This window comes from Staurois parvus, unplaced genomic scaffold (assembly GCF_062004578.1).
Source record: "Staurois parvus isolate SC_StPar_1 unplaced genomic scaffold, SC_StPar_1.0 ptg002046l, whole genome shotgun sequence".
NCBI lineage: Eukaryota > Metazoa > Chordata > Amphibia > Anura > Ranidae > Staurois > Staurois parvus.
In genome coordinates this window covers 340,121-353,886 of record NW_028319842.1, presented here as the reverse complement: position 1 = coordinate 353,886, position 13,766 = coordinate 340,121, and the positions used below count along the sequence as shown (strand labels likewise).

Sequence of the window (13,766 nt, the reverse complement as noted above, 5' to 3'; positions counted from 1 at the left end):
GTCTGGCTGAAAAAAGACAAAAGTCCATCCAGTTCAACCATTAAAAAAAAAAATGTATAATCCTAAACCCACAGTTGATCCAGAGGAAGGCAAAAAACCCAGCAAAGCACGATCCAATTTGCTCCTGCAGGGGAAAAAATTCCTTCCTGATCCCCCAAGAGGCAATCGGATATTCCCCGGATCAACTTTACCTATAAATGTTATATCCAGTTATATTCTGTGTATCTAAGAAACAATCCAGGACTTTCCTACAGCAATCCACTGAGCCGGCCACAACCAACTCTGGAGGGAGTCTATTCCACATTCTCACAGCTCTCACTGTGAAGAAACCTTTCCATGTTTGGATATTTACATTTCTTTTCCTCCAGACGTAAAGATCGCCCCCTTGTCCTCTGTGATGACCTCAGGGGGAATAACTCTACACCGAGTTCACTATATGAACCACTGATGTATTTATACATGGAGATCATATCCCCCCCTATGTATTATACATGGAGATCATATCCCCCCCCTTATGTATTATACATGGAGATCATATCCCCCTTATGTATTATACATGGTGATCATATCCCCCCTTATGTATTATACATGGAGATCATATCCCCCCTTATGTATTTATACATGGAGATCATATCCCCCCCTATGTATTATACATGGAGATCATATCCCCCCCTTATGTATTATACATGGTGATCATATCCCCCTTATGTATTATACATGGTGATCATATCCCCCTTATGTATTATACATGGAGATCATATCCCCCCTTATGTATTATACATGGAGATCATATCCCCCTTATGTATTATACATGGAGATCATATCCCCCTTATGTATTATACATGGAGATCATATCCCCCCTTATGTATTATACATGGAGATCATATCCCCCCTTATGTATTATACATGGAGATCATATCCCCCTTATGTATTATACATGGAGATCATATCCCCCCCTTATGTATTATACATGGAGATCATATCCCCCTTATGTATTATACATGGTGATCATATCCCCCTTATGTATTATACATGGAGATCATATCCCCCTTATGTATTATACATGGAGATCATATCCCCCCCTTATGTATTATACATGGAGATCATATCCCCCCCTTATGTATTATACATGGAGATCATATCCCCCCCTTATGTATTATACATGGAGATCATATCCCCCCTTATGTTTTTTACATGAAGATCATATCCCCCTTATGTATTATACATGGAGATCATATCCCCCCTTATGTATTATACATGGAGATCATATCCCCCCTTATGTATTATACATGGAGATCATATCCCCCCTTATGTATTATACATGGAGATCATATCCCCCCTTATGTATTATACATGGTGATCATATCCCCCCCTTATGTATTATACATGGAGATCATATCCCCCCCTTATGTATTATACATGGTGATCATATCCCCCCTTATGTATTATACATGGAGATCATATCCCCCTTATGTATTATACATGGAGATCATATCCCCCTTATGTATTATACATGGAGATCATATCCCCCCCCTTATGTATTATACATGGTGATCATATCCCCCCTTATGTATTATACATGATGATCATATCCCCCCCTTATGTATTATACATGGAGATCATATCCCCCCCTTATGTATTATACATGGAGATCATATCCCCCCTTATGTATTATACATGGAGATCATACCCCCCTTATGTATTATACATGGAGATCATATCCCCCCTTATGTATTATACATGGAGATCATATCCCCCTTATGTATTATACATGGAGATCATATCCCCCCTTGTGTATTATACATGGAGATCATATCCCCCCCTTATGTATTATACATGGTGATCATATCCCCCCTCATGTATTATACATGGAGATCATATCCCCCCTTATGTATTATACATGGAGATCATATCCCCCCTTATGTATTATACATGGAGATCATATCCCCCTTATGTATTATACATGGAGATCATATCCCCCCCTTATGTATTATACATGGAGATCATATCCCCCCTTATGTATTATACATGGAGATCATATCCCCCCCTTATGTATTATACATGGAGATCATATCCCCCCTTATGTATTATACATGGTGATCATACCCCCCTTATGTATTATACATGGAGATCATATCCCCCCTTATGTATTATACATGGAGATCATATCCCCCCTTATGTATTATACATGGAGATCATATCCCCCCTTATGTATTATACATGGAGATCATATCCCCCCTTATGTATTATACATGGTGATCATATCCCCCTTATGTATTATACATGGAGATCATATCCCCCCCCTTATGTATTATACATGGAGATCATATCCCCCTTATGTATTATACATGGCGATCATATCCCCCCCCTTATGTATTATACATGGAGATCATATCCCCCCTTATGTATTATACATGGAGATCATATCCCCCTTATGTATTATACATGGAGATCATATCCCCCCTTATGTATTATACATGGAGATCATATCCCCCCTTATGTATTATACATGGTGATCATACCCCCCTTATGTATTATACATGGAGATCATATCCCCCCTTATGTATTATACATGGAGATCATATCCCCCCTTATGTATTTTACATGGAGATCATATCCCCCCTTATGTATTATACATGGAGATCATATCCCCCCTTATGTATTATACATGGTGATCATATCCCCCTTATGTATTATACATGGAGATCATATCCCCCCCCTTATGTATTATACATGGAGATCATATCCCCCTTATGTATTATACATGGCGATCATATCCCCCCCCTTATGTATTATACATGGAGATCATATCCCCCCTTATGTATTATACATGGAGATCATATCCCCCTTATGTATTATACATGGAGATCATATCCCCCCCCTTATGTATTATACATGGAGATCATATCCCCCCTTATGTATTATACATGGTGATCATATCCCCCTTATGTATTATACATGGAGATCATATCCCCCCCCTTATGTATTATACATGGAGATCATATCCCCCTTATGTATTATACATGGAGATCATATCCCCCCCTTATGTATTATACATGGAGATCATATCCCCCCTTATGTATTATACATGGAGATCATATCCCCCCTTATGTATTATACATGGAGATCATATCCCCCTTATGTATTATACATGGAGATCATATCCCCCCTTATGTATTATACATGGAGATCATATCCCCCCTTAATCTCCTCTTCTCAAGAGAGAATAAATTATAAACTTACATCCCCCATCATGGTACTGGACGAACATCTGCTTTGACACACTGACCACCCTAGGTAACTCCCATATGTGATGCTGACCCTCCATGATTGAAGGAACTAAATTTCATTGGATGAAAGGAGCAATACAGTTAGGTCCCACTGCTGATGCTGGATGGTGCTGGACGTCCTCCAGCCAGGAAATGAGGTGGAGTTCTATCTGACTTTCTGCAGCTTCTAATGCACATTGTGAAAAGCACAGAGTGTGCAGCGAAATCAGAGTACATTGGAGCTCAAGTACCAGTTATAGGGGAACACTTACTAAAATTATGAGCGACTTTCTTATCTAAAAGAATATTCTGGTTCTTTGAGATGTCTGACTCTGGAGCAGAGGACACATCGCTGTTCTGGAACTGGTTTAGGATCATCTGGTCATCGATTTTCTTCAGAACCAAGCTCTGGGCCCACATAGATTTACTGAGCTTTGGAGACAAAAAAATTAAAAGATATATTAATAAATGTATGAATGTCAGGCATATCATACATACAGCCAATCAGGTAACATCTTTCAAACCCTTGAGAGATATAGGTAACCGTTTAACTTTTGGTTGGGTTCTCATCATTTAACTACATGGTTACGTAATTGGAGAACTTTCCAGGGCAAGCTTCTAGCACCTTGATGCACAAGCTGTTTTTCAAGGGCCAAATGTGGCCCTTTGGTACTTGTGTGGCCCTTGGACCAGGGATACTGGCAGTGATCTCTACTAGCCTCATGTCCTCATTCTCTCATTGTCTTTTGCAACATAACTCCAGTTAAATCTTCAGCATGTACCCAGTCTCCAAACACATCTGCAACATATCTCTAGTCACCAACCAAATCTTCATGTTGTCTACAGTCTCCAACCAAATGTGCAATATAGTTCCAGTTTCCAACCAAATCCGTACCATGTCCCCAGTCTCCAACCAAATCTGCAGTATAGTTCCAGTCTCCAACTAAATCTGCAGTATAGTTCCAGTCTCCAACCAAATCCGTACCATGTCCCCAGTCTCCAACCAAATCTTCATGTTGTCTACAGTCTCCAACCAAATCTGCAGTAAAGTTCCAGTCTCCAACCAAATCTGCAGTAAAGTTCCAGTCTCCAACCAAATCTGCAGCACATCCCCAGCCTCCAACAATTTTGCTCCATGTCCCTAGTTTCAAATCAAATCTGCAGCATGCCCCCAGTCTACAACCAAATCTGCAGCATAGCTCTAGTCTCCAACCAAATCTACAGCACATCCCCAGCCTCCAACAATTTTGCTCCATGTCCCTAGTTTCAAATCAAATCTGCAGCATGCCCCCAGTCTACAACCAAATCTACAGCATGCCCCCAGTCTACAACCAAATCTACAGCATGCCCCCAGTCTACAACCAAATCTGCAGCATGCCCCCAGTCTACAACCAAATCTGCAGCATGCCCCAGTCTACAACCAAATCTGCAGCATGCCCCCAGTCTACAACCAAATCTGCAGCATGCCCCCAGTCTACAACCAAATCTGCAGCATGCCCCCAGTCTACAACCAAATCTACAGCATGCCCCCAGTCTACAACCAAATCTGCAGCATGCCCCCAGTCTACAACCAAATCTGCAGCATGCCCCCAGTCTACAACCAAATCTGCAGCATTCCCCCAGGCTCCAACCATTTTTGCAACATAGCTCCAGCATCCACCCAATTCTGCAGCACATCTCCAGTCTCCAACCAATTCTAGAGCACGTCCCCAGTCTCCAACCAAATCTGTATCACATCCCTAGTCTCCAACCAAATCTATAGAACGTCCCTAATCTCCAATCAAATCTATAGTAGGCTCGAAAGAGCAGGGCCCTCGAACCCCTCGTGTATTGTATTGTTTCTGTCTTGTCTCATGTTCTGTCCCCCTTGCTATTGTACAGCGCTGAGCATACCCATTGGCGCCATATAAATACTGTATAATAATTATAATAATAATAATAGCAAGTCCCCAGTCTTCAATTAAATCTATATCATGTCTCCAGTTTCCAACCAAATGTATAGCACGTCCCCAGTCTCCAACTAAATCTATAGCAAATCCCCAGTCTCCAACCAAATCAATAGCACGCCCCCAGTCTCCAACCAAATCTGTATCACATCCCTAGTCTCCAACCAAATCTATAGAAAGTCCCTAATCTCCAACCAAATCCATAGCACGTCCCCAGTCTTCAACTAAATCTATATCAGGTCTCTAGTTTCCAACCAAATCTATAGCACGTCCCCAGTCTCTAACCAAATCTATAGCATATCTCCAGTTTCCAACCAAATCTATAGCATGTCCCCAGTCTCCAACCAAATCTATAGCATATCTCCAGTTTCCAACCTAACCAATAGCACGTCCCCAGTCTCCAACCAAATCTAGAGCACGTCCCCAGTCTCCAACCAAATCTAGAGCACGTCCCCAGTCTCCAACCAAATCTGTATCACATCCCTAGTCTCCAACCAAATCTATAGAACGTCCCTAATCTCCAACCAGAACTTTAGCACGACCCCAGTCTTCAACTAAATTTATATCATGTCTCCAGTTTCCAACTAAATCTTCAGCATGTCCCCAGTCTCCAACCAAATCTATAGCACATCCCTAGTCTCCAACCAAATCTATAGCATGTCCCCAGTCTCCAACCAAATCTATAGCACGTCCCCAGTCTCCAACCAAATCTATAGCACGTCCCCAGTCTCCAACCAAATCTATAGCACATCCCTAGTCTCCAACCAAATCTATAGCACGTCCCCAGTCTCCAACCAAATCTATAGCATGTCCCCAGTCTCCAACCAAATCTATAGCATGTCTCCAGTCTCCAACCAAATCTGCAGCATGTCCCCTGACCATCCCTTCTTCTAGCATCTCTGTAGTCTTTGACAGGCCTCTCTAGAATGACATATACTGAACATTATTTACGGCCCTTTGGTGACACCAAAGGATACAACCGCGGCTCCCTATACCTCTTTAGCTGCCAATCACTGCTCCAGGGATACAAAGTTCACAGATAAGAAAGGTGTTTAGTCCCATGTGTCCCTGTATACATGGGTGGCATATAACAAAAGGCCATGTGACCAGTTTCATATCTTTTGAAGATCCTTTATATCTGCTACTGCTGCTGACTGGTAGTTGGTAATGGCCACCATGAACAATGCGTGTGCACCATCCATGATATCTATGCGAGCCTAGACGTTTTTTTGGTCTTCAGTCTATCATGAGCCACAGATGAGAATGGAAAGTTGCAAGAGGACCTCATACATTTCCGATGAAGAAATTGTGCTGACAGATAGTATACAACAACATGGATAATGGTCGGGAGAGCAACGCTTTCCAAAGATTCACTAGGAGACTAGGTCTAAAGTGACCATGCTTGGCACAGTCACGTTGGGCGTGTAAATCTTTGGTGGTTCCTTCAGAAAACACTGTAGGCCTTTGGATTATGACTTGAGTTCATGTTGTGATCAAATAAAAATGTTGTACCTTTTCCTGCGGCACCACGTTCCAGTGAAACGCTTTGGTCCGCTTTGGCGTGTTCCGGCGTGTCGGGGGTAAAGGTGGAGGGGGGATATGTGGACAGGGGATATATGGAGGTACCACAGTTTTTGAACTTTCTGGAAAGCCGTTTCCATTCTTCATTGGTTCTTTCGCCGGGGTTTTATCATCCGAAAGTTTTACATTTGGTGTCGGAATATACGTCGGGTCTTTACAGGGCTCAATAGGATTTTGCACATTGCCCTTCGAGGAGGAGTCCTGCGGGCTAGGCGGCGGGTCTAACTGGTCACAAGGGAAGTGCAACTCCTCATACAGGCTACCCTGGGGAGAAGCACTCCGCTGACTCTGCCCACATTGTTCCTGGAGAAGGGACACCCAGTCGTCCCTCATTATTATGCTTTTTTCCAGGTCTTTGTTGTGTTCGTTTACAGGCATACGAAATCTTAGCGGAAAAAACAGAAAAAAAAAGATAGGTTATGTTTTTTAATCTAAGAAATTTTGTTTACTAGAAATACACATTGAGGTGTATTCATAAAAAATTCCCAGAGTTATACGTCCTGAGAAACTTCATATACATATGTTTTGTGTGAATCGGGGCAAAACCTAACATTATTAGGTTACTTTCTCTCCAAATTGAATGTTTTTCATTCATACAGAATAGAGTGAATTGGGAAAATACCACATTATGGCCACTAGATGGAGATGATGGTAAATACGTAATTTTTTTTCCCTTATCAGTTCCATCTAGTGGCCGTAACGTGGTATTTTCCTGATTCTATACTATATGAAGAACTTGAAGGGAAAATAGCCTGAAAACATTCGATTTTGCAGTTTCGCAGAAAAAAATAGCTCTGCAAATTTTTTTTTTTATTATAAATATACACCTAAGTATCATAAGTATAATAATAGCTATTCTTAAATTAATAAGCTTTAAGGGTCAGTTCACATCACATGCAGTCCAGGGCATGTTTTTCTGTATCGAAAACCTACTTGAAAGTAAGTTATATGGTTTCCAATGGCATAATTCATACCAGTGCGATCAGTTCCAGGGAGTTCCAGTTCCAGAAAAAAAAGGAGAACGTGCTGCAATTTTCCCACACTGGAACACGGTAAAATGCATCAAAATGCACTGCACTCCAGTACAGTGAAAAAAAAAACAGGAAAAATAAAAGAAGAAAACAACCATCTGGAATGTATTCAGAAACGCATCAAAATGCTGCTGTGGCTGAACTAGTTCAAAAAATCACACTACTACTGCTGCTACTAATAATAATGATAATGATAATAATAGAAATAAAAATAATAATATAGTAATACTACTACTACTAATATAATTATTATCATTATCATTATTATTAATAATATTATTATTATTGATGATAATAATAATAATATACTACTACTAATAATAATAATAATAATAATAATGATAATAATAGAAATAAAAATAATAATATAGTAATACTACTACTACTACTACTACTAACAATAATGATAATAATAGAAATAAAAATAATAATATAGTAATACTACTAATATAATTATTACTATTATCATTATTATTAATAATATTATTATTATTGATGATAATAATAATAATAACATACTACTACTAATAATAATAATAGAAATAAAAATAATAATATAGTAATACTACTACTACTAATATAATTATTATCATTATCATTATTATTAATAATATTATTATTATTGATGATTATAATAAAAATATACTACTACTAATAATAATAATAATAATAATAATGATAATAATAGAAATAAAAATAATAATATAGTAATACTACTACTACTAACAATAATGATAATAATAGAATTAAAAATAATAATATAGTAATACTACTACTACTAATATAATTATTATCATTATCATTATTATTAATAATATTATTATTATTGATGATGACAATAATAATATACTACTACTACTAATAATAATAATAATAATAATGATAATAATAGAAATAAAAATAATAATATAGTAATACTACTACTACTACTACTACTAACAATAATGATAATAATAGAAATAAAAATAATAATATAGTAATACTACTAATATAATTATTAATATTATCATTATTATTAATAATATTATTATTATTGATGATAATAATAATAACATACTACTACTACTACTAATAATAATAATAACAGAAATAAAAATAATAATATAGTAATACTACTACCACTACTACTACTAATAATAATAATAATAATAATGATAATAATAGAAATAAAAATAATAATATAGTAATACTACTACTACTAATAATAATAATATACTACTGCTACTAATAAAAATAATGATAATATAGTACTACTACTACTTACCACTACAACTAATAATAATAATAAAAATAATTAATATAATAAGAGGATATAACATCTAAATGACTTAAACAAACTATAACATTAAACACGTATCTAAATACTAGTTATTGGAACTCTGGAGCAAACAACTTGCAAATTCAAAGGAAAATAAAAATGTACTGTAAAAAAATAAACTATTTTCAAGATAAAACGTCTTACCTCTTATTGCTCCCCAGTGCTTTCCTCTCAATCAGCGAAAAAAATGAATCATCAACTTATTTTTTTTAATGCTAAAAGAGAACCATTTTCATCCACACCAGGCAAAATTCCCCATTTTATCATTTTGAAAGAACGCGCCAATAAATAAGCCTTTTATCTCATTTTCCTGTCTGAATTTGCTTTCTTTCTGGCCCATTTATTCTCCAATAAAAAGGCAAAAATGTAATATTTCCACTTCAATGGTGACCATTAAATTAGTAAAGCTGCAAAGGACTTACTGCTTTTGTTCTGGCAGTCGACGGTGACAAAAAAAAAATTATGTAAAATTTGATATATAAAAGCTTATATACAGTATATATATATATATATATATATATATATACAGTATCTCCCAGAAGTGAGTCCACCCCTCACATTTTATTATAACTTTTGAAGTGACAACACTGAAGAAATGACACTTGGCTACAATGTGACATAGTCAGTGTACAGCTTGTATAACATGTAAATTTGCTGTCCCATCAAAATAACTCAACACACCGCCATTAATGTCTAAACCGCTGGAAACAAAAGTGAGTCCACCCCTAAGTGACAAGGTCCACATTGGGCCCAAAGTGTCAATATTTTGTGTGGCCGCCATTATTTTCCAGCACTGCCTTAACCCTCTTGGGCATGGAGGTCAACAGAGCTTCACAGGTTGCCACTGGAGTCCTCTTCCACTCCTCCATGACGACATCACGGAGCTGGTGGATGTTAGAGACCTTGCGCTCCTCCACCTTCCATTTGAGGATGCCCCACAGATGCTCAATAGGGTTCAGGTCTGGAGACATGCTTGGCCAGTCCATCACCTTTACCCTCAGCTTCTTTAGCAAGGCAGTGGTCCTCTTGGCGGTGTGTTTGTGGTCATTATGTTGGAACACTGCCCTGTGGCCTAGTCTCCGAGGGGAGGGAATCATGCTCTGCTTCAGTATGTCACAGTACATGTTGGCATTCATGGTTCCCTCAATGAACTGTAGCTCCCCAGTGCCGGCAACACTCATGCAGCCCCAGACCATGACACTCCCACCACCATGGGGCCCCAGACCATGACACTCCCACCACCATGCTTGACTGTAGGCAAGACACTTGTCTTTGTACTCCTCACCTGGTTGCCACCACACACGCTTGACACCATCTGAATCAAATCAGTTGATCTTGGTGTCATCAGGCCACAGGACATGGTTCCAGTAATCCATGTCCTTCTTCTGCTTGTCTTCAGCAAACTGTTTGCGGGCTTTCTTGTGCATCATCTTTAGAAGAGGCTTCCTTCTGGGACGACAGCCATGCAGACCAATTTGATGCAGTGTGCGGCGTATGATCTGAGCACTGACAGGCTAACCCCCCCACCCCTTCAATGCTGGCAGCACTCATACGTCTATTTCCCAAAGACAACCTCTGGATATGACGCTGGGCACGTGCACTCAACTTCTTTGGTGGACCATGGTGAGGCCTGTTCTGAGTGGAACCTGTCCTGTTAAACCGCTGTATGGTCTTGGCCATCGTGCTGCAGCTCAGTTTCAGGGTGTTGGAAATCTCCTTTTAGCCTATGCCATCTTTATGTAGAGCAACAATTCTTTTTTTCAGATCCTCAGAGAGTTCTTTGCCATGAGGTGCCATGTTGAACTTCCAGTGACCAGTATGAGAGAGTGAGAGCGATAACACCAAATGTAACCCACCCGCTCCCCATTCACACTGACACCTTGTAACACTAACGAGTTACATGACACCGGGGAGGGAAAATGGCTAATTGGGCCCAATGTGGACCTTGTCACTTAGGGGTGGAGTCACTTTTGTTGGCAGTAGTTTAGACATGAATGGCGGTGTGTTGAGTTATTTTGAGGGGACAGCAAATTTCCATGTTATACAAGCTGAACACTGACTACGTCACATTGTAGCAAAGTGTCATTTCTTCAGTGTTGTCACATGAAAAGGTAGAATTAAATATTGACACAAATGTGACGGGGGGACTCACTTCTGGGAGATACTGTATGTATATATATATAGGCGGCAGAAGTGTTGGGGTGCGCATTATATATATGGGCTGTAAAATAAATTCTCAAATCAGTTGTAACTTTTCTGGCACACAAATAAATCTAGTTGAAGCTAAAAATATTATCAGATGGTTGTGCGGCTGTATTGGGAGGCCCAGTGCTGAATCTGACCTTTTCAGGCTGCGATAATTGCTCGCACATTTCCGGCATGGGAGTTGAAAATTTGCCATGATTTGACTCAGCAGTGTGTTGGCTGCTTCTCGGAGTTGGTGTTGGTGGGGGAGGCCGGCCGCGGAAACCATCTTGCTCCCCGTAAGCAGCGGAGAACTTATTTTTTTTTCTACATCCTCTGCAGGTGGAGGATGAAAATCTTCTCAAACATATCTCTGTTTTGGGCTTTTAATCCCAATAGCAATATGAAAAGCCAAACTTTGTTTCAACTTCTTGAGAAGACGGTGAAACCCCCAATAGTCAATGACAGAGCGGGGTCAGCGCATGCTGAAGCGCACAGTGCGCAGAAGTCGCCAACTGTCTGCAGAGTCAATAGCTAAAGACCTCCAAACTTGGTGTGGCCTTCAGATGAGCCCAATAACAGTGCATAGAGAGCTTCATGGAATGGGTTTCCATGGCCGAGCAGCTGCATCCAAGCCTTACATGCAATGCAAAGTGTCGGATGCCGTGGTGTAAAGCATGCCGCCACTGGAGTCTAGAGCAATGGAGGCGTGTTCTCTGGAGTGACCAATCACGCTTCTCTGTCTGGACGTGTCTGGGTTTGGCGGTTGCCAGGAGAACGGTACTTGCCTGACTGCATTGTGCCAAGTGTAATGTTTGGTGGAGGGGGGATTATGGTGTGGGGTTGTTTTTTAGGGGTGGACTTGGCCCCCCTAGTTCCAGTGAAGGGAACTCTTAAGGCGACATTTTGGACAATTTCATGCTCCCAACTTTGTGGGAAGAGTTTGGGGATGGCCCCTTCCTGTTCCAACATGACTGCCCACCAGTGCACAAAGCAAGGTCCATATAGACATGGAGGAGCCAGTTTGGGGTGGAGGAACTTGACTGTCCTGCACAGAGTCCTGACCTCAACCCCATAGAACACCTTTGGGATGAATTAGAGTGGAGACTGTGAGCCAGGCCTCCTCCCCCGACATCAGTGCCTGACCTGACAAATGTGCTTCTGGAAGAATGGTCCAACCTTCCCATAGACACCCTCCTAAACCTTGTGGACGGCCTTCCCAGAAGAGTTGAAGCTGTTATAGCTGCAAAGGGCGGGGCCAACTCAATATTGAACCCTACAGACTAAGACTGGGGGGCAATTACAGGTCATGTGCATGGAAAGGGCGGGGCCAACTCAATATTGAACCCTATGGACTAAGACTGGGGGGGCCATTAAAGGTCATGTGCGTGGAAAGGGTGGGGCCAACTCAATATTGAACCCTATGGACTAAGACTGGGGGGGCCTTTAAAGGTCATGTGTATGGAAAGGCGGGGCCAACTCAATATTGAACCCTATGGACTAAGACTGGGGGGGCCATTAAAGGTCATGTGTGGGGAAAGGCCGGCTTCCAAATACTTTTGGCAATATAGTGTATATATATATATATATGTTCTTTGTTTTGTTTTTTTTTGCAAAACAACTATTTCTAGATGAACTAAACAAATTTCTCCTGACTGAAATTTTAAAAAAGGTGAAATCTGCCATTTTGCTGTGAAATCCTAGATACTTCCAAAAACACACAACCCTCTAAGTAAAGTAAAAAAAAAGAGAGTAGATTTATTTTATTTTATTTATTTTGTTTATATATTTTTTGGTAAGCAACTATTCCTGGAAAAAATTGATTGTTTTCTTCTGACCAAGGCAATAGAGGGCAATGGTCACTGAGGGGTTAAAATATTATCCAGGAGAGTTTTTGTACAGCATGGATTTATATTAAAAAAATGACTGTATTCCGGGGTCAGGAGTCACCCAAAAACTGTCTGCTAAGACATCGATTTACATAATGCTGAATACACGGCCTCCTAATTGTCTGACTAATTGTCAGGATTAGCAGTGACACCAGTAAAGGTCCCCAGAGAGGGAAGAACAGGACTCATTCCAAATATAAACTATGAGAGCAGTCACACTATTGTGACATTGGCATCAAACATGTTCATTGTTACGTGTTGGGAGGAGGGGTAGGTTAGGTTCAGATTAGGGGTTAGGTGGTAAAGGTTCAGGTAAGTACCTGTTAGGGTTACTTTAAATGTATTGAAGAAACTTGGAGGAACTTTGGATTTTTAGTTGCAGGCACTGCGTTCTGAAGGGGTGCAGGCTGTCAATATGCCCATCCAGAGAGATGTGTGCAATAAATCGAGAAACCACAGCGCGCCATTCCAACCACCATAACTGGTGACTCCCTGGTGGACGGGGCGAAATGCGTCAGTGGAGGGCTTGATTTTATATATTGGAGAAA

The 13,766-nt window shown here is 40.1% G+C and overlaps 1 protein-coding gene across 1 annotated transcript in view; it reads right to left on the bottom strand.

Annotated features, from left to right (window-relative positions):
* LOC149432926 (uncharacterized) overlaps positions 1–13,766 on the bottom strand; it is a 123,695-nt gene that overhangs the window by 63,793 nt on the left and 46,136 nt on the right. Inside the window, exons 7-8 of the mRNA XM_089664801.1 lie at positions 6,728–7,181; positions 3,542–3,701 (exon numbers count right to left, since the gene is read on the bottom strand). Coding sequence (XP_089520927.1) covers positions 3,542–3,701; positions 6,728–7,181 — 614 coding nt within the window. The remainder of the gene's footprint in view (positions 1–3,541; positions 3,702–6,727; positions 7,182–13,766) is intronic.